At 43.8% G+C, this 26,351-nt stretch overlaps 2 protein-coding genes across 2 annotated transcripts; both read left to right on the forward strand.

Moving 5' to 3' along the window:
* The first annotated feature begins 1,762 nt into the window (after positions 1–1,762).
* Positions 1,763–3,716, forward strand: pyyb (peptide YYb). Its single transcript, XM_068754243.1, has 3 exons — positions 1,763–1,950; positions 3,134–3,214; positions 3,692–3,716. Exons 1-3 carry the CDS (start codon positions 1,763–1,765, stop codon positions 3,714–3,716), a joined length of 294 nt encoding a protein of 97 aa, XP_068610344.1.
* Positions 3,717–9,716: 6,000 nt separating this feature from the next.
* On the forward strand, positions 9,717–23,392 carry mpp2b (MAGUK p55 scaffold protein 2b). The gene is made up of 12 exons (XM_068754328.1): positions 9,717–9,747; positions 15,815–15,915; positions 16,955–17,107; positions 17,386–17,541; positions 17,838–18,065; positions 20,113–20,244; positions 20,368–20,470; positions 21,503–21,571; positions 21,662–21,823; positions 22,277–22,479; positions 22,647–22,775; positions 23,216–23,392. Exons 1-12 carry the CDS (start codon positions 9,717–9,719, stop codon positions 23,390–23,392), a joined length of 1,644 nt encoding a protein of 547 aa, XP_068610429.1.
* Positions 23,393–26,351: the final 2,959 nt, after the last annotated feature.

Raw genomic sequence — 26,351 nt, forward strand, 5'->3', positions numbered from 1 at the left:
CTCATGAATGTTCAGTGGGAATCGATGTCTTAATACAACAATCCACTTGCAGCCTTTATGGCGCGGTCCCACACACTTTAACTGCTTGTTGATTCCTTAGAGGCGGCCGGTGAGGATTTATGGACAAATCAGGTCGTGTTTTTGACGAGGGCTTGGGGACGGGTAAGGGGGAAGCACAATAAACAGCAAATGAGACAAGATGGCTGCTTCCATTACGCACTGTGCAACCTAAATATGAAACCTAACTATGCACAGCATCTTCTGATCAATACGTCTGCACGCTCAACCTCAGGCGTCACGACGTGAACAGCAGAGCGTGAAGGAGCCCATGACAAACAGCAGAGGCTGCAGCAGCCATTAACGTGACCGGAGACGTTTGACCCGAGGGGCGTTTGTGTGCACGACGTGTTTGAGCGGGTGTGCGTGTGTGTGTGTGTCGCCTTCCTGTTCTCAGAGTCGCTGTGAGGACGATGAGTTTGAAAAGGCAGCATAAGAGACGTGATGCCTGACGGAGCAACGCCTCAATAAATCTTTTCATTCGATCGTAAGAGAATCACTGCCGTGAAGACGAGCGTGCGCCCTACAGTGGCATTATTGATGCTGCAGCCTGTGGCTTCTGTGAACGCCAAACCAGCTCAGTAGTGAATGTAGGAATGATTTAAGGCTAAAGGTTAAGGGACCAATGGTTGGGTGAGAGCCACCGGGATTAGATACAAATTAAGGATTGGAGATTAATTTGGTGCTTTCGTTTTATTCTTTGAAATAAATCAGATGTGAACCCTTCATGCGCGGGATAGAGTTCAAACTGCACCGTGTGCCGGTTCCGGTTTGTGCTGATTCTTTTGGATCTACCGGCTGCTTCGTGCAGCAGATACTGACAGACCGATTCCTTTCAGCATCCCACGAGGTTTCGCCAACCCAAATGTTGCATCACGTAGCGGTAGAAAGAAAGCACACTGAGGAGGACAGGCTTCATGATGAAGGAGCCGGCCGTGCAGACACTTTAACCCATGCTGTGCCGGATTTGTGCCCTTTTTTTTGTGTGTATTTTGCTCTGTACAGCTGATTGCAGAGCTGAAAATGCTGCATTTAGAGAAATGCCAGGTTTCCATTTGACTTTGTGTTTCATGTGACGCATTGCAGAGCTGAATCAATGACTCTTCAGCATCCAGTATAAAAGCTGTTAATACAATATTATTTATTCAATCCAGCATCTCTTGTATATTGGGAATATGTATGGATATTATATGTGAATGTACTTTCCATGTATGGATTTCTTGTTATGGTATAACACCGATTATTTTGTTGACTTTTTGAAGTGATAAACTTGTAGATTAATAAAGTTCCATCTATCCATCCATTATCCAAAAAGAATCTGATTAAAGTAGCGTGAATATTTTTGCATGACTCCACATCTCCATGCGAGTGAGGGGAGGGGTGTGGTTAAGTGTTCCTCAGCGGGGGGGCAGGTGTCAGTCCCAGGCTATAAAACCGTGTGAGGGAGGGAGGGCAGCAACAGACGGACGCACCGCCGGAGCGACGACTGAAGAAGAGAAAAGAAAAAGAGAAAGTAAGTGAAACTTTCATTCTTATCCGTTTATGCTCTGATTCAATCTACCCAGTGTCATTTAATATTGGAACTAAAATAGGCCTTTCCAAACTGAAACATCCAATCATAATTTGACTTCATCAAAAGTTTTTTTTTGGGGGGGGGGGGGGTAGGAATAAAGTGACTTCCCACCGTGCTGTTCATCCTCCTCAGATGGTCAACACGCTGAGACCGTGGGTGATGCTCGCATCACTCGTCTTCTGTCTGCTGGTGTGTCTGAGCAGCTTCACCGATGCCTACCCCCCCCAACCGGAGAGCCCCGGGAGCAACGCCTCGCCGGAGGCGTGGGCCAAGTACCACGCAGCGGTCAGACACTACGTCAATCTCATCACCAGACAGAGGTGAGGAGGGCTCCCTCTATTATATGTCTGACACTGGGAGGGATTCAACAGCAGCCCCAAGAATACACATTTTATTTGTGAGTGTCATTCAACACATGCATCACCTTGAAACCTGCAGTCTGGGTATCTTCATCCTCCTTATGAGGTCAGAACGGGAGCCCACCTCCCTCGATGTGAGGGATTAACTCCGGCTCAAGGACAAGATAGCGAGGACGGCCCCATGGGGGGGGGGGGGGGGGGGGGGAGGTGTGTGTGACTCCACTTATTTACAGCCCGTCTCATAATTTAATTCAGGACTGTTCAGATTCTGGTCAGGAGTTCAGCTCTCAGCTCATTACGCTCACATTACAAAGCATCGCTGCGCTTTCTATGGGAGATAATGAGCTGGTTGACCAGAGCCTGGTTTCCCTCAATAGAGAGTAAGTAAGCCTGCAATGGCTCAGTTATGACTCCAAATCTTGTAATAGACTGCAACACCAGACATCCCTCTCACTCCATTTGTAACTTCCAAGATGGGAATCCAGACGGGATCGTGACAGGTCATTTTTTAGTAATTGATATCTACTTAAGTTCTGGGATTATGATTTTTCTTTTTGTTTTATTATAAAACTCGAATGAGATTCCGAGGTTCCGTTTGTTACGTGTGATAATAGAATACGATATAAGATTCTAAAACAGGTTGCAGTTTTGATCTGACATATTTATCAGGGATTAAATGCGGCATCCCCTCCCATGTGGCACAAGTCATGATATAAGTATGTGGAATAACAAGGAATGACGTGCAGAGGAAGTCGTGTGGCGTTTTCCGGTCACGGAAGCTGAGAGTAGTCTCCCCGTGGATCCTGGTGGTCTGTAATTAAAGAGGATGGATCTATTATTACACCGCAGCGTTGCCCCTCACGCCTCAAACAAAGGCAGATGTACTCTGGCCAGGATATAGATTTAAGCAAAGAGACATCTGGAGAGCTTGTTGTGCTTTCTGGGAACCTGAGAAAAAACATATTTTTTTTGCTTGAGCTGACCTTTGATTGGACTGTAAAGATCAAACAGAAGGTTGCACGGCTTTCCCCACAGCTTGATGACTATAGATGTCCCATAGATTGGACATTCATCGTGATGGGATCACAACACCAAAGCGCCCGGTTAGTTGCTGAGCGAGTGATCGCTGGTGTTTTTCCTCCAGGTATGGGAAGAGGTCAACTCCTGAGCAGGCCGTGGCGTGGCTGCTGTTTGGAGCTGATTCCAACCAAGACACTGAACCCCGGTGAGAACGCAGGTCTGGTTTAATCACTTCAGGTTTTGTCGAGCCTCATAGTGATGCCACCGATTTGAAAGTGTTACATTTTTGTGTGGATTGTGTGCATTGGTTTTTTAAATTTAAGAGGGTGGAAAATCCTAGAAATAAGTGTGCATGAGTTAATAATGCCATTGAACAATGTTTACAACACTTATGCTCTGCCAATATTTGTGCAGTGTGTTATTAAATACTTTATAGATTTTTTGCAGTAGGATTAGCCGATATTACTATTTATATTGCTGCTCTTGAGCTCCATGTTAATACAATTTTACTCTCAAAGTGAATATTGACTATAGGGAGTTACATCATTGTCCTAATGACATAATCACAGTGTAATGATCCAACATTTAATCTTGTAATCTGTCAGCACTGGCATCCACCTCATATTGGGAAGCAGGAATTACAGAACTCTGTTTAACCTAGTTTTGTTCTCATTTCTTACAGCTTGGACTATGAGAACCAGTGGTAAAAAAAAAAAAAAAAAGAGCAGTGTCAAACCTTTCCAACGTTCTCTCTGATCCTGTGATTCATCAATTGTGAAATAGATTCCCAAGAGACAACCTGCACTGGATTTCGTGACTCTCCATGTTTAATTATTCACTCATTCATTAAAATCTCTCTCTCTGTGTATGAAGTGTTTGTTCTTTTTGTCAAACATGTAAATAATTTGCAGCAAAATCAATTTCTTTAAAATTACTGAATGAAATAAAAGTCTTAAAAAAGACACGGGCTGGCGTTCATTTTCAACTAACTGTAGGCGCTTTTCTCGCCACTAGATGTCACTGCATCAATAGAAAACAGCATGTGAAAATTAATCTGTCCAATTGCTGCTCCTGTGCTGGTTCCCATCGACGGAAACGGCCACCGTTCACCTCCACACCGGGGACACGGACACCAGAACACGCAATCATCATTTCAAAAAACCTTTCCGAGCAATCCGCTGGACAAACCGGATAATTACCGAACACTGATACCAATCGGCTTCCTGATCAATGAGGCTTTTTCCAAGGGCGCACGATACGTTCTCGACAAGGTCTCGTGGAACGCAGCAGCTTGAGTGGGTTCGGGTTGCCGTGTTGTAAGACGCAGCAGTTTGAGTGGGTTCAGGTTGCCGTGTCGTGAGACGCAGCAGCTTGAGTGGGTTGCCGTGTTGTGGAAGTCGCTGCATGCATTAAAGCGGAGCTGCAAGGACGCGAGCGCAGAAGCAGAAACGCTCCACGGAAGAGGCATCCGGATAAAGGTGAGCCGGCAGGTGAGCGGCTTCCACGTTCGCGTGTTTTCACTGATGGGATGTGAGTTTTTTATTTATGTCGGCGGACAGCGATGCCGTTTTAAAGACGCTCTTTCCAGATGGATAATGTACACGTTTGTTATTGTTATCACGCACATTGGAACATTGGAAATTGGCCGTTTGATATTAGACGCATCAATCTTTTGGAATTGTTATTATAATAACTGAATCCACGCCACGCACCTGTTCCTTGCCATTGCGCATGGTCGCCTTTGGAGACGCGCACAGTCCGTTTGAGTGCGTGAGGACCAATAGATAAACAATGAGACAAACCAAGAGCGACGTCTTCTCTTTGCCTTCGGAATTCACAACCTACAATTTATTCTGCGATAAATAAGCGACATTTTGTCACTTAAAATCATTAAAATCTATCCAAACGTAATATTAAACATTTAGAGTGATAATTTCTGCAAAATCTCTGCAAAATTATTATTTCTCCCTCCTTCGTTTAGCAACCCTCAAGCAGATCCCAGTATGTCGAAGAGGTCAGAGGTCATCCATGCTTGATGCTCCAAACGGGGGAATTCAGATCTGCTTTGGATGTAGGACTTCACAGAGACTTTAATCTGCAGCGTTTCACATACGCTCTGCATCGTTTTCTTTTTCCAACCGTAGTGGTGTCATTCATAAAAAAGACCTTCTCGTTCAACCTCAAAGCTGCAGAGCACAGATCTCTGCTCATAGGCTGTGGCAGCAAAGTGACGACTGGATTGGGTTTAAATATAGATTCATTTTTAATATACAAATGTGATATTCTTGATTCGTGATTCCTGCTCTCCGGTTGGTTAGTGGGTTCTCTTCGGAACGTCCGTCTGGTGGAAATCTCTTCAGCAGGCCTGGCCATGTGGCGCTTGGCATCACGTGATTACATTGATCATGACAGGCAAGGCATCTGATGTCATACAAGCGCATCATCTGTGCTAATTCGTGTTTATTTTTAGCCTCTTTGTTGCAGCTGATGGAGGAGAGGAAATAGAGCAGCGTTCATTAGCCACAGAGACGGAGCCTGTTTGCAAATAGGGTGGCTGGAAAATCAATTATTTAGCAGTTCTTTATTTAAAACCACAAAGCAAACGTAGATATTTATTATTATTTGACTGTCACATAAAAAAAAACGTGACTATTCTTTTTCTTAATTATATTAATTTTCTTTTTAAAAAAAGGTCCTATTTCTCATTGTTAAAGAAAGAAAACGTGATCCGTTTCGGTGCCTGATAAATGTAATTACAGTCTGCTTATGGAATCCTTGATGTTATGTAAAACAAACAAACAAACAAGCGGCTGATCATTTGTGGCGGAGGAAACCATAGTTGTTGTGTTTAATGAGGTCAAATTGTGCAACGTCTTTGCTAAACGAATCCTTCAGCCGCTCTTCCTCACCCTGCAATGAATCGCGATATCACGTCAACATGGAAAGTGATATTTGCTGTGTAATATCAACCTTCCAAGTTTCTTTCAAGACAGATCTGAGTGACATTGAAATAGTCGTTTAGCTTATTCCACCTCTGAAAAGTGTCCATCTTTAATTAAAATCCTGGCAGGGTGCTGCTTGATAATTGCTCCCTCTGGTTTCCTCTTAGCACTTTCCCCTTCCTTCAGCCCCTCAGTGGTCTGCGCATGACATTTAATCCCAGTTATGATAATTACAATCTGTATCTGTCGAGGGAGAAAAGAAAACCCCACGTCACCAAGTCCATCGGGTTTTATTAGACGTCTGGGATCCAGCGATAGCTATTGATGGCGGACGCTTTAGTGTCGGCTGTTCTTTTGTGATGGGATGAAAAATATCCACGCTGCAGTGTCATGTTTTATCATATGCATGGAGGCAAATTCACCTTCATGTCGTAAAAAGGTTTATCTCCGAGCTAAACATACGACCGTGACTCACCAAATTCTGCATTCGCCCTCCCCTCAGCTCTGAGGGGAAGTGGAAGTGGAGTTAAATATTGCATCGTTGTCAGGACAACACATTTCTGAGAAGACCGACCAACGTCAGCTAATAAGCAATGATTATGTTAGAGGAAAATCACAACTGAGCTATCGAGAGAATATGCCAGATCTGGTTCATAAAGTAAAATGAGCAGCACATTTAATTTTGTACAGGCACTCAGTGAAGCGTCCTCTGGCGGCAGGGTTAGAAGGTTGGCAGGGTTTGCTGGGGGGCATTTTTTTTTGCCCCATCGATAGGACAGCTGAAGAGTTTGACAGGAAGTGTGGGAGAAGATGTGGCGAAGGGCCACGGGCAGCTCTGCGTTTATATGATGCAATCAGACCTCTTAATAAGTAAAAACTCCATAATAGACCTTGATTCTGAAAGTACAGTTAAAGCTTTAGTTTGTGTCGCCATTGATTTCCTGTCTGTCGTGTGAATGCTGCTCCTTCATTGAAGTGCTGCTCCAAGCCTTTTAACGGACCCAAGTTTGAATTCAGCGTATTATTATTTGACGCATTTTCCCTTGTTACCATGACAAAGTGCCGGGGGGGGGGGGGGGGGGGGGAGAAAAGAAAAGCGCCGCTCATGGTTGTCTTGGATACGATGACTTTCCCTTGCAAAATAATGAGAAGCTGAACCTATGCGAGCGCAGGGTTATTTTTAGGCCTGACGCCAGCCTGCGTGTGTGAATTTAGATTTGTTTTGGCCACTGGTGTGTGTGTGTGTGTGTGTGTGTGAGCATGTTGACAGGCTTTAATGGAGCTTCACTGTGGAAACAGCTCAAGGGGTTTTACACTTGGCATACTAACACCTGGGCTACTGTCATTGGAAGAATCTCAATCAGCTCTACATTTGATTCGTTCTTGATTTGCAGGCTTATGCTTCGTATATCCGTGAGTAAAACCTTGAGACAGAGAAACGGTTTGAATCAGATAAGGGATGATATTCACCGCAATCTGAAGTGTTTTAGGAAAAGTCTCACTCGAAGAAGAAAAACAAAGCTGTGGAACTTACACTGTTGAATTTGGGGGATATTTTCAGACGTCTAAGCCTCCTGGACTTTTGTTATGAAAGGATTTAACTTTAGTCTGTTCCTATCTGAAGGGCTGCTTGGTAAGGAGCATCACAAATATCTGCATGTATAGTATGTATAAATCACACACACAAACACACAAACACATGCACACACACACACAGATTGGAAGTGCAGAGATAATAACAGGTTTGCAAAATCCATTGCAGCTGCGCTATTGAGCTGCAGTCTGCATCCAACGCGATGGAGATCTGTGTCTGTGTGTGTGTGTGTGTGTGTGTGTGTGTGTGAGTAGACTGATAAGGACAATCTTCCAGGGAGCAGAGACGTGTAATAAACATTACTGTAGAGGTAGACTAGATCAGAGCTCGCTGTAGACTTCCTGAAGGATTCCTGTTCACCCTCAGCTGAGTGTTAAAGGCATTATTAAAGGAGCCTTTCCATTTGTAAATGTTTGGATTGAGTACTGGTTCATCATCAGTCACCAGTAATATAAAGTTGGAACCAGTGAGACGGGCAGAATGCAGAAAACATCGCGACCCCCCCCCCCCCCCACTGTGTGAGCTCAGCGCCAGCACCGCCAGGCTCCGCTGCAATCGGCTTTGGCTTCTTAGCGGCTGTGTGGTCTCGGCATACTTTTAACAAGCTCTGTCATTTCACAGTGCAAACACTGGATCCCAGTGGACGAGCGTGTGGGACGGGTTTGCAGCGTTACACACCTGATCCATGGATCAGGGCCTTCGTATCCGAGGATGTGTTTCAGTGGAAGCAGTAGGATCGCAGCTGTTGATCATGCTAACAGGTTCCCACTGAATGCATGGCTTTGCGTCTTTTTTACGTATGGATTGTCGAACTGGTGCTGTCCCCACTGGGTTGACATTTGGCGGTCGAGCTGATCAGATGAATCTTTCATTTGCAAGATTTGCATTTGGGACTAATTGGTCTCTGCTCAGAGAACCACAATAATAACCGGTAATCAGTTGCCAGCATTCTGTTGCATTGTGCAAAAGAAAAATACACGACAGTCACTGATTTAGAACAAACACAAGAAACACCCTTTTGGTTGCGCTGTGCACAAATGTGAACAATAAAAAAGTGCATGTTGTACCTGAACACAGGTAGATCATTCCAGCACATCCAGACGTCTTGGTCTGTCTGTGATGTAGATTTTCATCTACATCGCAACGGATATCATTACTTAAGGCAGCGAGGGAAGAATCTCCTGGAGTGGCGGATCCACCCTCTGCATGACTCTGCTGTGATGTCATCACATGCTGCATCCACGGCTGCTAGCACGGCCGTTTGCACATAAAGAAAGGTAATAATAATAATAATAAATAATGCATTGGTTTTATATAGCGCTTTTCAAGGCACCCAAAGACGCTTTACATTGTGCATTATTCATTCACTCCATACTTGGGGAACTACTATTGTAGCCAGAGCTGCCCTGGGGTAGACACAGCTACCGTGGGGTAGACTGATGGGTATAAAAAGTAGCTTAACAGAATTTGATAACTAGTTCAACAATTTTGCAGGTAATGACTCAAGCAATGGAATGAAGACTATTAGTTTAATAAGGAACGACTATTCAGCATTCCCAGTATGGTTTGTTTTGACTGACGTGACATAAGCAAATGATGATGTCATAAAACATCGGAGAATTGTATGAAAGCAACTGATGCATGTCCAAAAGCATTTGTTCAGAGGAAGGAGAAATTGCTGCTATGATGTGCACAAATGACTAAATCGTCGTCGAGGTTGAACTAATAGTTATAATTTTCATTCTGATCTGAGAAAATCTGTAAACAAAGTTAGACACCACTTATCACATGTGGGGAGCTTATAAAGCCGAATGAGGAAGGAGTTGTGAGCTTGTGTGAGTCAGCCGACTGCGATTATGACATAAAAGAATTCGATTTATTTGTCATGAATTGAGACTTCCATTGATCCCCGTGCATTTAAGTTCAATCGAACATAACATTTAACAGATCTATGAAAAGCCACATGATAATCTAAAGCCTCTGTGATCCCCCTTCCTTTGTTTCATCCTTGACTCAGCCTTTGTGGTTTGACAACCCAGGGATTTTGTATTCTTCTGCATGATCAATACTTCATTAGAGTTTTCACGTGTCTCTCTTTTCTCTCATTTGTGTTCCCTTTCATTGCAGGTGCTCAAACAAGTGCAGAATACTAGGAGGAAACTTTGATCAAAATGCCCGTAGCGACTTCCACCTCTGACTCCGGTAAGTGTCTCGATCTTACTATGACGAGGTCGTTGTGTGTGTGTGTGTGTGTGTGTGTGAGAGAGAGAGAGAGAGAGAGAGAGAGAAAATGGTTGGAGATTATTCCTTTATTCCTGCATTCAGGACGTGGCTCTCATCTCCCGAGTTCTGATTTAATGAGCTGGCTAATGGAGCGCTAAATCTCCAGCCTTAGATCAGTCAGGCCTGAAAGGATTAAATCCTTCACGACCCTCCACCCGTGCACACGTGCGTGAACGGCGAAGCCCTGCTTACGCATGGATCTACCTTCCAGTCTTTCATTGGGAATGGCTGTAGTATGGCGTGAGTCCCAGAATCCCACATGATTTTTCCATCAGCTTTTGAATGTTTGGCTTTGGGTCACAGTTGCTACTTCGGTAAAGATGACTTTATCTAATTCAACTTATTGGAATAAATTGTTGTTTATTTGATTCATGAATGAATGAATATGTTTATTTGAACTGCTTTTTTATTTATTTATTTTTATTCATTTATTTAATTATTTGCACTAGTTAGTATTTTTGATGTTGATGGGCTGTTGGATGGCGGATGAAAGTGATCTTGCGATCAAAATATGACTATTTATACCTAAAATAAAAGATACGTGACACCCTAGAAGTACAGATTTTACACAGCATCCTTGGGATCCAAATTGAAACGTTGATGGTTCTATGCGTTTGGTTTTGTATCACAGTGAATTTTTAGATTTAGCAGTTCCAGTGAGAGTTTACATACGTGCAGAGTTCCTTTATTTTTGCAATGTCTGCCAGTCAGTCTGGATTTCAACACTAGCTGGTTGGGATGACTGGAATTTCTACTCATTGTTTCTGTAAAACTATTCAAGCGCTCTTATTCTTTTTTTATTCAAGCAGTATTTTCAGCAAGGCTAGTTTTACATGTGCTTTATTGCCGGGTGTTGTACCTGTGACATTAGTGAAAGACGGTCGTCTCGCACATACATGTCAGCTCGACTACGCTCCACCTTCTGCTGTTCTCCTCTACACCCCCCCCCCCCCCCCCAGTCAACCCCCAGAGGAAAGCCTGGAGGGGAAAAGCTCCTTCCTCCTTTTTCTCTGCCGTCCTTAGAGAAAGCACCATACTACTTTCTTCCTCCTCTCCCCCCCCCCCCCCCCCCCCCGCCTTCCTTTGCCCACGCACACAACCCTCTCTCATTTCCATTCATTCACACGGAGAAGTCGCTCAGCCGGGCGCAGCTCAGGCACCTTCACGTCAAGAGCAGGTGAAGAGGGAGGAACGATAGGCAGAGAGGGGAGAGAATCAGGAACAGACAGAGGGGGGGGGGATCTCGGAGTCGACCTCAGAGACATTATTTGGTGTGTTACTTGGGAGAGGTGTTCCGTGGCTAGCACCGTGTTTGGAAGGCTCACTTTGGAGGAGGGGGACTCGGCCAACTCCCTGGAGGGCCTGGACATGAAGCTGGGGGGAGAAGGTAAGTCACTTCCTGCCAACAGGAGTTTCCTCACGGGTGGAGATGGGATGAAACAGGCGACGCATCCGGACCCGGGGCATCATTCACATGTTCTCGTGTGTGCGACACGCTTACATCTCTTTGGTGGTTCCCTGTTGAACAAGTCAAGGTTAGAACCATCATTACGTCATTGCTGTGTCGCACGATATCCTCCGCTATGCAACGTAGCCTGACAAGATAGCGGCGACGGCCGTGATGGATCACATCGCCGGACAAAGCGCTCACATCCTGTCTATCAGCTCAGAGTGTGTGTGTGTGTGTGTGTGTGTATGAAAGGGAACGAGAGCGGGAGAGAGACCTCTAGTGCGTTGTACAGTCACAGGCAGGGTCATTCATATGCAACACCGTTCTGATCAGAGACAGCACGCCCCAGCGTCAGACTCACAACCTTCAAGTAACTCAGCGGCTCTGTCACGTCCATCCCACTCTACACACTCGCACGCACGCACACACACACACATACACACTGTAACGGCTACTCTTCTCACTGAGCCATCGAACTATTAGAAGAATATTGTGTGTCTGCCGGACTAATGAAGCCTTATTCAAACACAGATCATACATCATCGCCTACAGGGTGTCGCTCGGATTAGGCTGTCAAAGATAATCACAAGGTTCCAAGTGACTGGGACAACGTCGCCCTGCTTTGGCTCAGGGTGTGTGATACCGGAGCGCCTCGGGCAATTATTTAGCCCATATCACGCTCTGACAATTGCTGCATGGCCTTTCATTGACTGACACAGGAAAAGAGCTGGCAGTAGACAAGTTACAACGGTTTGCCTCCCTGGACATCTGGGTGAGGTGAAATGGGAGCTGGTGCCCATCTGTAAAATGTCAAGCCGGAGAACCGGGAGAGAACCCACGCAGACACGGGGAGAACATGCAAACTCCTTTACAGAAATGCCCCACGCTGGATTTGAACCTGCAACCTTCTTGCAGCTGCTGCTTTTAATCTAAAACTATAAACTTTCTCTGTGTGTCACGTCCTTGTCTCTGCGTGGGTGCACACCGTCGCTGATTGACTCTGACTTGCCCCGTCAGCTTTAATGAAGCTGCAAAAGACTGAGCTGCGTTCACATCATGGATGAAAATCATGTCGCAGAAAAATTGATTGCTGACGTAGTGAAAAGTGCAGCAGAATCAAATCTAGTATTCTAGTATAAATCTAGAAGTATTACCTTCTGTCTGGATCCCAAAGTACTTTATTATTTATTTTCTAAAGGGGTGACTTTGGCAGTCTTACATGTGTTCAGTGTGATCCTCACAGAATGGCAGATTGATCCGATTGCAGCGACTTCCAACGGTGTGTTTGGGAAACAATGAGAATATCAATGAGCGTTTCTCACCGAGCAGGTGTTGGTACTGCAGACTCGCTCTGCACACCGAAAAGTTCAACACGAACCTTTTTCATTTGAACTCAGCATGATTCTAGTCATACAATACATTTCAAATGTGTTTTTAAAACATTTTTCAGGATGTGTTTGTGTCAGTTTTCATTTTTTTGATCTCTAGACAAAGCTAAGATGTGTGCCCTTGTGCAATTCTATTTTTTTTTTATCAGTGAAGAAACACCAGTGGGATGTTTTTGCTGCTGTCTTACGGCGCCTTTCATCAAAGACGGGCCAGTCATGCGCTGCTCATTCAGTTATTTCCTCTGCCCACTCATGCTTTTGCACGTGTCTATTTCTTGGAATAACAGGATTATGGAAAGACTTCTGGCCAGGAATGGGCATCTTAGCCGAAGCTAGCCCTCAATAGTCACTCTGCACTCTTTGAAATCCACACGCTATCTGTAGTACATATACCCGCTATCATAATGATTACAAAGCCAATCTTATTGCAAGAAACATGTTTTATTCCCAGACAGTAGAAGTGGAGTTCGTTCTTAGTGTGCCCCCCCTCCACTGACCCAGCTCCCGTCTCCATCCTCTTTGTTTCCCTGACTGCCGCTCCATAGCAACAAAACCACCTTCACTAAGTGCTGCCTCAGAGGTTCGTGTTCCCCTGCTGCGCTCTAACCACAAACGATAACAGCCCAGATTGTTTCTCTGCCTCCACGACTTTGGGGTTAATTGCAAATCTTCTTGGAGTTGAAGTCCCGCCCGGATAAGATGGAAGCCTTTAACTTGGATATTGAGTCCTTGTGATTACGTTACCTTTGCGCTGCCTGTCACCTCGGCAAGGACGGCGCCGTATGTGATGAATGTATTAAATGACAATTCGCGTCCCTAGTTGTGAACGCATGGTTCTAATCTCTCGCTTGCTCAACGGAGTTCTCTTGTGATATCGAGTTGCAACATGGAGAGTACAGACTTTGGAGTCCCTGAAGCACTGGGCTTCCATCTGTAAAGGTTCGGAGGATGACATTAATAGGAAAATGCTCGTGTGACACATGAGCAGAGGGCAGATTGTTGCTGCTGCTGCTGAAGATGAAGATGGAGTTCATTGTGGATTTAGCTGTTGATGCTTGCTTTGACAGAATGGCATATAAGATACAAAATTTGACCAAATATTTCAAAGCAACTTGTTTTTCAAATGAAAATTGCAGTTAGAAAACGGAACTATTGAGGGCGCTCTTTGACCTGAGTGTCTTTGCAGGGACATTTACCAGGGCAGCAGCCCTCTTGTTTATTTACGTTTGCTGAAAGCAGAAGGTCAGCAAGACCCGAGACAGAGGACAAGTTTGATCTCTAATAATCCCCATGAACAATAGAATCACCTCGGGCATGCTCAGTGTTGGGGAAAGGGCCTCTCATTCTTCTGCCGCTTTCACTTTCCATGAAATGAAAGTCACTGTGCATCTAAACACACATGAAGACCATTCCTGACACACCGTCGGGTGGCGGCTATCAGCCTGATGGGCGTCTTAGTGAGAGGGAGCAGTTTTAATAAACGTCCTTTTTGCTGCTATTTCAACACAGAATAATGACGTTATTTCTCCGTTTCCATTCGACTTGACCGTGCTGTTTGGTTTGACTTTACCGCTTAATGACCCGTGAATTTTATGTCAATAAATGTCCAAAAGTGTTGTGAGAAAAAAACAAACAGGCGGTGGTACCGATTCTCCACTCACAACCGTGAAGCATCGTTAATGAGCAACGCTCAAATGCCACATGATGGAACACAAAGTGGTCACAGGGATGGAAATGCAGCATTTCTGTTTCATCCATCTGTTTCTGTGCAGATGAATGGAGGTGATTATAACGGTCATATACAAATAATAGAGTTACGATTTGACAAAGCAATGAATCCATTTATAATTGTGGTTTGCTCAAATAATCACAATTAATCACAATTAATTAGTCATCCTAATTAAAGCTAGGATGCAGGACCTTAAAGACACTATATCCATTATTTACTGTGCATATTCACTATGTAACACTCATCATTCCACAAGTGCATGTAAGCTGACTATTTATTTATGAATTTTTGGAATACATCTGTGCAAAACATTGGCTATCTGTGCAGAAGAATACCAAAATAGCTTTGTGTTTATTCTCAAAATATCCGTTACCTCATCACTCCTCTTTGAGCAACTTAACAAAAGCATGACTGCACACTGCTGAAGATCAGAAACACAAAGTGCTGGATTCAGCAACATGGCAATAACAATAGCAACACGCTGCAGTCAGGAAATTAATCATCTGCCGGCGGTGACGATTGAAAGCTATTTGAACTTTTTTGTTTTATCCCGCATGTGCTGAAATGTTGATCCCGACTACATATGGCGCTCAGTATCAGCACTGGACAGCTCCATATATTGCAGACTACCTGCCGTAGAGGATCAACTTGAAGCAGTTAGGTTTGTGATAAAAGGGAGGCTTTAAAAGGAACTGAACAGCAGCCTCTGCTGGACTTGAGCATGTTTCAAGGACGCTTTATGTTCATTCTCAATAGTGCAGATTCAGACTTCACTGCGATTAAACCAGCGAGAATGGCTTTTTCACAAGAAAATGGGAATCCTTAATGAAGTGATTTTATGTGGCTCATTGCAAACTGTATTTACTGTTTGATTACTGTTAGCTGGTAATGTTTCCCACTAGGTACCAGTGGAGATGCTTGGAAGCTGTAACGAATTACCCACACTTCACTAAATAATGACTAGGATGACCGCCATGACCAGCGCACTCGAGGCAATTGTTTGTGTTTGTGTGTGTGTGTGTGTGTGTGTGTGTGTGTGGGGGGGGGGGGGGGGTGCCTTGCTCAAGGGTAAAACTGGCCCCTCTACAGCCACCAGCACACATTCCACATTTTATCTGGGTTGGGCCGGTGAACCGGTGGCCCAACCCACTGAGCCCCTGCCGCCCCTATGTGTGTGCACGTTGGTATGTTAACGTTTGGGAAAGGGAGAGGAAGGATGCTGGGAATTGTTTGAGAAAGACACTGTCTCTTCTAATATCCTGAAGATGAGGATGACAGAGGTGAAAGAAGCAGCAGCTCTCGTCTGCCTCTTTCCTTCCTTCAGCCTCCTCCTGTTATAAAATGGAGAGAGAACGGCTGTATATGGGTTTCTGTACCCACAGGGAGTGAAATTAACCTCTTTATTTTGTGTGTTTGCAGCCATGCATCAGGCGCTGGACACGCTGAGCGACAGCACAAGCTCCACCACTGCCAATGACTTGGATCTCATTTTCCTCAAAGGCATCATGGAAAGCCCAGTGGTGAGAACTTTACACTGAGCAGCATTAAATGTGAGAGGAGTGTTTGGGTATGTGACGTGGATTAAAGAAAATCTAGAGCTTTTAATTGGGTTGAATCCAGGGTTAGGCACAGATTCTTAAGATATCTTGACTTAAAAGCCTGCTGCAGAATTTAGTATATTTTATGCTTGCAAATTCACATCTTTTATATATTCTGTCGATGCAGTCTTTCCATTCATTTTCCACATTTAGCATGCAATGCATTTCCGGTATTAGCCTTGAAAAGCATAACCAATGACAGTCTTCATAGATATTTGCATGCATTATCACAATATCGATCAAAGAAGATGGTGCAAAGAGGAAAGATTCCACAATTTCTGTTCAGTTGAATTTATTGCATTATAACCAAACTATTCGGGATCTGAACTTCACAGCCCGTGTCCTTAACAGTCAAATTTTCCAGGCTTCTCTGTCCAGGCGGACGGAGCTGAAACTGTGGAGGTTTTTTTTGTCAGTTATTCTCAGGCTCTATCCACAGGGAGCGGCAGGGAGTACAGCATTGGAAGCCTTCCATATTCATGAAAAGCAGGCCTCTTTGTTCCATTCATCCCCATTTATCTCCCAGAGTTTGATGACACCGCTGTATTGATTAGCACTCTCATGAAATGGCAATCTGATGTTGAAAGCTATCAATAAAAGACTCCTCGCTGAATGATTTGATTTTCCAAATAATAGTTTCTCAGCAGAGGTGAAAGTAAAGAATGAATGCGTCCTGAAATAGCGACGTTTCACAGCAACACTCTGGAAAACCCGCAGGCAGAAGATTTAGTTCTCACTGGAGACTTATGAGGCCAGGCTGTGTTGTTCCCAGCAGGGGTAGCCGTTAGTTTCCTGTTGTAGTTGTTTATCATGCCTGTTTCTGTATTAATACAAATCCTTAGAATAGATTTTAATTCAGAAAGGTAACCTTAGCTGTTCGCAGAGAAAGATCAAAACGGGAACCAAATAGTACAAGTTTGTCTTTGGAGACTAATGTATTTTGGTATTCATGAAATCCCAGTCTCATGAGCACTTTGAGGAGCCCAAGCTGGAGGCTGTGAGAGAGAACAACATGGAGCTGGTCCAGGACATCCTGAAGGAGCTCAGCCCGATCACACACCGGAGCCAGGCAGCTGACGAGCTGGCCCGCATCCTGAAGGAGCCTCACTTCCAGGTTAGAAGAGGGTTCATATGAGTTCCAGCAGCAACCAGTAACTTCTATTCACCGGCACATTGGTGGCTTTGAGTGACGTTCACGCTTTCTGCCTGATGAGCTAACATGGATTGAATTGATTTGGAGCGACATTCTCATGCACACAGCTCCACGCCGACCTGAACGATGGCACCCAGTTCGCACTGCATAATCCATAATCACCGCTTTAGAAATGACTCGTGTAGAAAAAGCCTCTTTGTCATAATGAGCGTTTTCATCATCTGCTGCTCCGCTCACAGTCCCTCCTGGAGACTCATGACTCTGTGGCATCCAAAAACTATGAGACTCCTCCGCCCAGCCCGTGCTCCTTCATGGATGCAGCCCTCAGCAATCAGCCTGTCCCCCCAGATGCAGTCAGGATGGTGGGCATCCGTAAAGTGTCTGGGGAGCATCTGGTAAGTTGGTGCCTTTTGAAATTCTACTGAGGATAAAAACTTCCTCTATATATTTTAAGGAGCTTCTAAATAAATGGGATGGATTTGTGTTTCAGGAGCAGCAGATTTATTCTGCTTTGTGTGCGGAATAGATTTATCTTCACAAGGTTGATACTTTATTAAAACGATGAACTGGTAGCTTTTATAAGAGTTGTGTTAGCATGGAGTGGATCAGGTTGGCAACACGTTGGATCTGGAAGAAAACTAGCGTTGTGTTTCTATTTTCTTCAGTGTGCTTTGAACACCTGTGCTTGTAGGGAGTGACGTTCCGCGTGGAGAGTGGCGAGCTGGTGATTGCCAGGATCCTCCACGGCGGCATGATCGACCAGCAAGGTTTGCTCCATGTGGGTGACATTATCAAGGAGGTGAATGGCAAGGAGGTGGGCAACGACCCCAAAGTCCTCCAGGAGATGCTGAAAGAGGCCAGCGGCAGCGTGGTGCTGAAGATCCTGCCCAGCTACCAGGAGCCGCACACAGCGAGACAGGTCGGCTGCGTGATTGGAATTTTAGAGATTCTGTTTAATGATTGCTCTTTTTACTCTGTTTAACCTACAATGATGTCTCGTATGTTTTAAGATTATCGTGCTGCATGCTTGTCCTTAAGTCATAGTACTGCTTACTTGGTTTATGATGAAGAGTCATTTCTCAAACCAGGAGCTCTGGATCCTTCAGTTCACATTCTAATCCATAATCAGCAAATTTCGAAACATGTGTACTTTTTTTAAACTCTAGAAAGTAGCTAGTAACCAAAACTGTCAGATGGACATTGTGAAGTAGAAGAATATAAAGTTATTTATCAGCAGCTGATGAATCACCTCGGCCCTGGCTATAAAGTATAAATGTTTCAAAGCCTGAAGATTCCCCCACAGGAAGCTTTAACGCATCTCTTTGTGTTTGAAATGTCCTCACTCACCTCAGAGGTGAAAGTGTTTTGTTCACGCTTCTTGAATTAATGTGCTTCAAAAAAGATTAGTTTGAAAGGATTCTGTACTTTTCATTAATCAGCTGAGGACCACTCACCACTCTCCTCTACATCCTCTCTACTTTCTGTATCTGTGTATTTTTATGCCAAGAATTATATCTAAATGTAAGCAGGACTTTTAGATGACACTGACTATTTGGCTAGAAATAGCTTTGAGACTTTTCTAAATTCAGAGTGGTTTTCTTATCCTACGTAATGGATCAATAATTGAAGTGTCCAGGCTGCATGACAGATAAAAGGTTCCTCTCAGACAGCTCATGACACTGGAGTCCTTGTGACCCATTTTAGCGTGAGCTGGGGATCCTGTCTGGCGATGTAGGATGGGAGGATAGGACATCAGGGGATGCAGTACACAGTTAGCGCTTTGCCAGATGCAAGCCTCTCTGACTGATTGTCTCAGCGGCAGAGAAGAGGAACACTAAAGCTTGAGGACGGCGTACCAAATTAATGTCTTGCACTACATGGAAATATACTAGAACATAATGTACTAGAACATGATGAGCAGAGGTTTCGGTGCTGGGACTATCGGCATTTATTCGGAGCATATTCTCACTGTTTGGTGATAAATTTTCAAATTCAGAGTGGTTTTCTTATCCTACGTAATGGATCAATACTTGTTACACAGGTTACACATTAGTAACATCTTTACAATTGTGTTCCCTCTGTTCTGAGGTATGGCAGAAAACCATGAACCATTAGCTTCCCATTTATTAACAGAACAGGTGTGTTCTAAGTCATGACTTTTGGCAGCCTTTCAAAAGCTGCACACGTTTCTACAGCGCGTCACGTCAAGATCTCTGCTTTGTAAAAATCAGAGTGTTTAGTTTTTCCTTTTCTGCGGCGTCAGCTCCTGATGTCAGCGCCTACTAAAAGGCACTGTTGCTGCTGCCTGTCACAGACATTAAAGCGAGATTTGGCTTCGTTCGCACTATAAAAAGCTGCGGCGCCGGAGGCTGAGGGAGACGTTGCGATGATTAGAGTTTGTTTTCCTCCGAGTTGTAATCCTGCTGTCTGTGTTTCATGCCTCAAGCCTTGTCATCACATGGTGACGAAACTCGAGTGACAGCTCCCTTTGGCCGGTGGTGTCTGTGAGAGTGTGTGTGTTCGGATATGTGTGTTTATTGCGTCTTTGACACACACACACACAGTACAGTAGGAGCTGGCAGCCATTTTTTACTTTCATGCACCAGTTCAGTAGGCAGAGAGGGGTGGTGGTTGCCATAGCTACAGAATTTGCCTCTCGCTCTTGCTCTTTTTCTGTGTCTCCCTGTTTCTCTCCCTCTCTTTGAACGTCTGCCTGACTCTACTTCTTGTCCTGTCAGCGGGGGCCGGGATGCAGTGTTGGGTTCATGAGATGAATTTTGTAGCTGTGAGATGGGAGATTGAGGAGGCTTAAAATGCGTGAGCACTACAGATCATAAATTACATCAGAGGCAGAAAAGCTTGAGGCCTATGCTCTGTTTCCAGGTGCTAAATTTGTTTTTTCTTTCTTTCAGTCCAATCCCTTATCGAAGTTTTATGTTTCAAAGTTTTTGTTTTTGTCATTTTAGGCTTTTGTGAAGTGCCACTTTGACTACGACCCATCCCACGATAACCTGATTCCCTGTAAGGAAGCAGGGCTCAGCTTCGGCAGTGGAGACATTCTGCAGATTTTCAACCAGGAGGACCTCAACTGGTGGCAGGTAAACACCATCCCCGGAATATTTAAACATAAACTGCTTCAGCGACGACTGAAGAGTATTATAGTATGTATTTATTATATCCAGGGAGCTTTCTGTATACGTGTGTGTGTGTGTCCCTCACAGGCCTGCCACATAGAGGGAGGCAGTGCGGGTTTAATTCCAAGCCAGCTGCTCGAGGAGAAGAGGAAAGCGTTCGTGAAGAGAGACCTGGAGCTCGCCACTGCAGGTATGAGGCTGAGCAGTGAAACATTTCTCATTATGGAGATTGGACACAGAGTCCTGGCTGCGCAAACACACCGGCAACAAAGAGAACATCTGTTCCTCTCCATAGCGTGCAAGCATTTCATGCCACTCATCCTCCTCTCACCTCTCCAGCCTGTTGGCCTGCCAGCAAGCGGTGCAGAACTGGTAATGAGCATCGGTATGACTCAGGCGGCCTGATTAAATCTGCTGGCTATTAAGCTGCAGGGACCGACATTCACGAATAGTCGTCTCCAGGAAGGGATGTCGATTAAGGAGTAGTGATAAGACCCCCCCCCGCAAACACAAACCTGCTCAATAATCATGTCTTCTCCGAGGACAGAAGTGTGGAGGCTGCGTTTCTTCAGATTGATCTGCTCCATGCAGAGCCATAAACGGAAAGGAAACGGGTCGGGCGTCAGAAAGCAGCACGCCCTTCACTTGTGGAGGAGAGGAAGATGACAGCCCAGCTGTCCTACCCTTGGAGCCTGGGAAGGACACTTCCATCTGCTTGGATGCTTTCCCCATATCGGCTCAACTGAGAGCATGGATTGAGTTAAAAAATGAATATATGTTATTTTTATTTTGTTCATCCAATTCATACATTTAGAAAGAGACAGCACAAATAGCACTCTGGATGCAAGGCTCGTAACAAAAAATCATTGTTTGATGAGCTCTGGTTTGAACATGAACAACAGCGTTTACCTCCATGTTCCTGTTGTGAATACTTTTTTTTTTTTTGCTTTGGCTAAATAACCGGCCAGACGCTCTTGAACAGACGCTCACCAGATCTCCAAGTAGCAGGTGTTCTCTGGCAGCAGCCAGACTGTGCCGAGCAAGCGCCTATGCACAGCGTCACCTAGTGGTGCAACGCTAGGTGACGCCGTCAGGCAGATTCAAGACCCTGCCGTGCACCGGAAGACATTTCTCCGTGCTTGTCCATCATGTTAACAGGGGCTTTGAGGACCAGCGCCATTGTCGGATATTTTATGCTGTTGTCTGCTGACATCTATCTCAGGTCCTCTTTGTGCTGGAATGGGTGGCAAGAAGAAGAAAAAGATGATGTATTTGACTACCAAGAACGCAGGTATCGAACGCAACAGCACAGTGTTTGTTTCCGATGCACGTTTATCGTGTCCATTTGTATTCACTCTCATTATGATCCGTGTCTGTCTAGAATTTGATCGACACGAGCTACGGATATATGAAGAAGTTGCCAAGGTCCCGCCCTTCAGGAGGAAGTCGCTAGTTCTGATCGGTGCACAGGGGGTCGGCCGTCGCAGTCTTAAAAACAAGCTGTTGGTGTCTGACCCCCAGCGTTACGGCACCACCATCCCCTGTGAGTTCAGTCATTTGTTACCACGTTAAAATAAAACACACAACAATGCAAAATACAGCCGCCATTTCGTTTTGTTCATTGCGTCAGTTTTTAGTTTTTGTAGTATTTGTAGTATTTCGAATTAACGTTGTCACTGGTTGTCACGATATTGGGTTTGTATGCCTTCATTTTTAATTTAGCTTGTCTCTTCATGCCTTCTTTAAATAAATACAAATATTTTATCCCGTGTCTGCGTGGGTTCTCTCCGGGTTCTCCGGCTTCCTCCAACCACCAAAATCATGCAAATTGTTTATGTGTGGCCCTGTGATGAACTGGCGGCTTGTCCAGGGTGTAACCCCGCCTCTCTCCCGTTGACTGCTGGGATTGGCTCCAGCTCGACCCGTCAATAATTAATAAATGATTTTGTCCTTTGATTTTATTTGTTCATATTGTTTTCTTATTTATATCCTTCAGTCACCTCCAGAAAACCGAAGGTGGACGAGCGGGACGGCCAGATGTACTCCTTTATGACTCGTAACGAAATGGAGTGTGACATCAAAAATGGCCGTTTCTTGGAGCATGGCGAGTATGATGGGAACCTTTACGGCACTAAGATCAACTCTATACATGAGGTGATAGAAACAGGAAAGATCTGCATTCTGGATGTCAACCCACAGGTAGAGGAAACCTCCCCATCAAAACTTAAATCCATCATGATTATTATCTATTATTCTATTTTCCTTTGTAAATTAAGTTTAAAGTTCTAAATTCAAACCAGTTTTGTTCCATTGCTTGCTGTGCATTTGGCACCTGTGACTGTGAGGTGCTTGTTTTCCCTTCAAAGGCTCTCAAAGTCCTGCGGACGTCAGAGTTCCTGCCGTACGTTGTGTTCATTGAAGCGCCGGACTTTGAGGTTCTCAAAGCTATGAACAGGTCCGCCATTGAGTCAGGAGTAGTTACGAAACAATTAACGGTGAGTGTTGGCCATTTCAAAAACATTTTATTCTAACTTTCTTTATTGATTTTTAACAACAGACATAGCAAAGTAGAAAATGTTTACAACTTGGTTCCATTACAATCGAATGTCCATTATCCCAAACCCCCACCCTTGAACTCACCCACATCCAGGTCCAAACATCAGACAGCGCAGCGAGCACACACATTTTATGTTGCTGAGAAAATGAATCGCTGATACATTTTGTGCCCTGGATTGCCGACTGAAGTGCTTTACTATTCACAATTGTCTTATGTCTCAGTATAAAGGACTGAAAGTTGCCATCTCTCCCATTTAAATTACGCAAACCTACAATATTTCAGTCTTGCACTTTCTTAATTCTTCACTCGGCTGTTCCATCCATCGAATTCCATTTATTTTTACCTCCTCATCTCACTGTCCTGCGCGGCGTCTTGCAGGACTCTGAACTGAAGAGAACGGTGGACGAGAGCGAGCGGATTAAACGGGCCTACGGACATTACTTTGACCTCTGCATCGTAAATGACGGCCTGGAAGCAGCGTTCCGGAGTCTACGGTTGGCCCTGGACAAACTGTCAACGGAGCAGCAGTGGGTGCCCGTCAGCTGGGTCTTCTGAAAGTCACAGGAAGGTGCCGGGGCGTCGGGTTATAAAGCAGAGGTTGATTTACATTAGCAGAGGCCAAAGGGAATGCTCTCATGAAGAAACGAGTGCAGATCATTCAGTTTGAAATGAACGGCCTCACACAGAGCATTCGTGTATAAACTTGATGTTCCTCTGGCGAGTCTGACATGCTAGATTTTACTTGTCAGAACTAAAATAATCTTATTGATGTTTGTTGAGAAGAAGAAGTGTGAGTGTGTGTGCATCATAAAGGCTGTAACGAAGGTTGCTGTCATTGAGGATTTAATTTTTTTTAGCCTTTCCCACTCGTCTTGTTTACATTGGACCGGTGAGACAGATTGATTAAAGAAAGGTAGATACCAAAATGTCATATTACAGTTCTCTATATTTCACCATTTGATCATACAGTATGATTGTATGTGTTCAGAAATGTGCTTTATCTTAATGCCTCTCCACTGATTTGAAAAATGAACAGCAATAGATCATAAACAGTAATTTATACATGAGAGCAGAGGAAATCTCTTCTTGAGACGCTTTACATTAAACTTGAAGTCTCAATTTGTTTGGGTTCCGTCTTAATGTTGGTTACATCTCATGTTTGTTGTTGTATTGTAAAGTGTCGGGTTTATTTGACAGAGGATCCATTGAATTCCAACAGAATTTATCTGCTCAGCTCTGCTGGAGTGTATTTGTACCAATGAGAGCACTTAAACCTCAAAGGGTAGATGACCATCACAGGTTGGACAATGGATGGAAGTTGTGACAGTTTTTGTTAATTCTGATGTACAAACAGTCAAATATTTATCTGTGGCATCAAATTCATACTTACTTTTTTTGCCTTAAAAGCCAAGGAAACACTCTGTCACTGTTCTTCTTAGGAAATATAAAAAAATATATTACTGGTAATTATTTACTGTGTATTTTCTTTGCACTCAAACCTGTAAGTACTGTATTGTAATAAATAGTATGTAGATAGAGGAACATGGTACTTTGAGGATTCTGCTGGTGTGTAGATGCAGTTAGACAACTACACTGTAGATTTTATGTTCGTAAAAAAATATTAAAGTTAAAAATATTAAGAACAAGCCTTGCCGTCTACGGTTAATATTATTGCTAACTATTTTTAAGTTAAAATCACAATATTGTATAAAATAAATTACCATACTTTTTTTTTTATAAACACAAGCATGTGTTGTATGTGTTGTTATAAACATAAACAACACAGTTTCCGTTATTTTTAGCTTTCCTCAATGTTAATATGGACACAATGTTACGCAGACTTGTACTTGTAACAATATGATTTATTATAGCCATGGTAGAGGGGTTTTTTTTCTTCAGAAAACTATTGAGAGATTGATTTAGCCCGACTGCCTGTGCTTGACATCCGGTACTAGCAGTAAGCGCAAGAGGAGTGAGTGCATGGGAGAGCGTGTGTGAGGCGGTATCTCACACTTTACGCACGGGGTCATTAACATGAGTTCTTTGCACACAGAGACAACCAGCGGCTTGTTAGAAAGATCTGAAGCTGCACCTTAACCAGCAGAAAACAGGAAGTCACTAACTTTAACCACTGACTAGTAGTGATGCTGTGAAGTCACTAACTTTAACCACTGACTAGTAGCGATGCTGTGGAGACGGGATAGTATTTGGGGGCGCACATGCGCAACACGGGATTAACTTGATGCAGTCGATGAGAATGGATTTCAAAATGCACTAAACACTTCCCTCTTGTGGACAACGACTATTACAACATAAGAAAGGAGAAATAATTTATGGACATTTGAATTTGGCCTGCAGTGTTTCACGAACAATAATGCAGGTTTACATTTAGGAGTTTAGATCAACATGTAAAGAGATCATGAAAGCAACATTAGCTATGTCTGTTACCAAATAATTTACCTTCATCCCAGAATTCCATTCATTACAAGTGAAATATTTTTCTTTATTTAATTCACATACTTTTAGAATATGTACCACAAAATCAGAAGGTCTGTTGCATTTTTCCAACATCACGTGACAATGAGACCAATTCTTACCCTGTTCTTATTTCAGAATCCATGGCAGACCGACCTACTGTCAACAGAGGTGTGTCGCTTACGGTTAGGAAGGACACGACATGCAGAGCTTTTAGACATGAGCCACTTTTTTTTGTTTGACCGTGCTTAATTTCATTTTTGAATATAAATAAATATAAACTGACATCAATGAAATAACATACTATATTCAAAGACATGCATGTTGTGCTCATGAGGGACGTGCTGATTTATTTTTATTGACTGTGTTGAAACTTCAGATGCATCGGTAAAATATAGATTTTTCTTTACCATATGGTGTTTACAGGGTTATGGATCCTGTCCACACCTAATCACATACTGTGTGTTAAATATTATGAGTTCAGATTACACCAGTTTAAATTGCAAAATTCCCCTGGAAAAGACCTTTGAGAAATATCAACCATGGAATATATGCGTATGGTTAGGTTCAAAGCAATAGTCCTGATTGCTGATGTAAAATCAAAGCTGAACATTCTAGATATAAATTTATTTGTTGGTGTGTTTGAATATTCAGTTTTTTCTTTTTCATAAACTTCTCAAGGATATGATTTCCCTGCTAATGTTTATTTTTTCAAAATAATTGACTGATTCTTGACTTGACCCCCCCCCCCCCCCCCAAAAGAAAATGCAGCACCATGTTTGGGCTGGGAGGCTGTTTGAAGAGGATTAGTGTCTCTCCGAGTAAGCTGGAGGATCTGTATATGATGGCGGTGGGCCGGAGTAGGACGGTGGGTCACACTGGAAAAGAGTTTCATGTTGTTGGTTAGGCAGTCGTGATGAAATCTCTAATTGATCAAGATGAAATTTAGCAGAACTGCGCACTCGATCAATATATCCTAATCATGAAATGTGACAAATGTATGATTGTAAACAACACAGGGCTCTACCCTGTAAGGAGG

Source organism: Brachionichthys hirsutus, chromosome 21 (assembly GCF_040956055.1).
Source record: "Brachionichthys hirsutus isolate HB-005 chromosome 21, CSIRO-AGI_Bhir_v1, whole genome shotgun sequence".
NCBI lineage: Eukaryota > Metazoa > Chordata > Actinopteri > Lophiiformes > Brachionichthyidae > Brachionichthys > Brachionichthys hirsutus.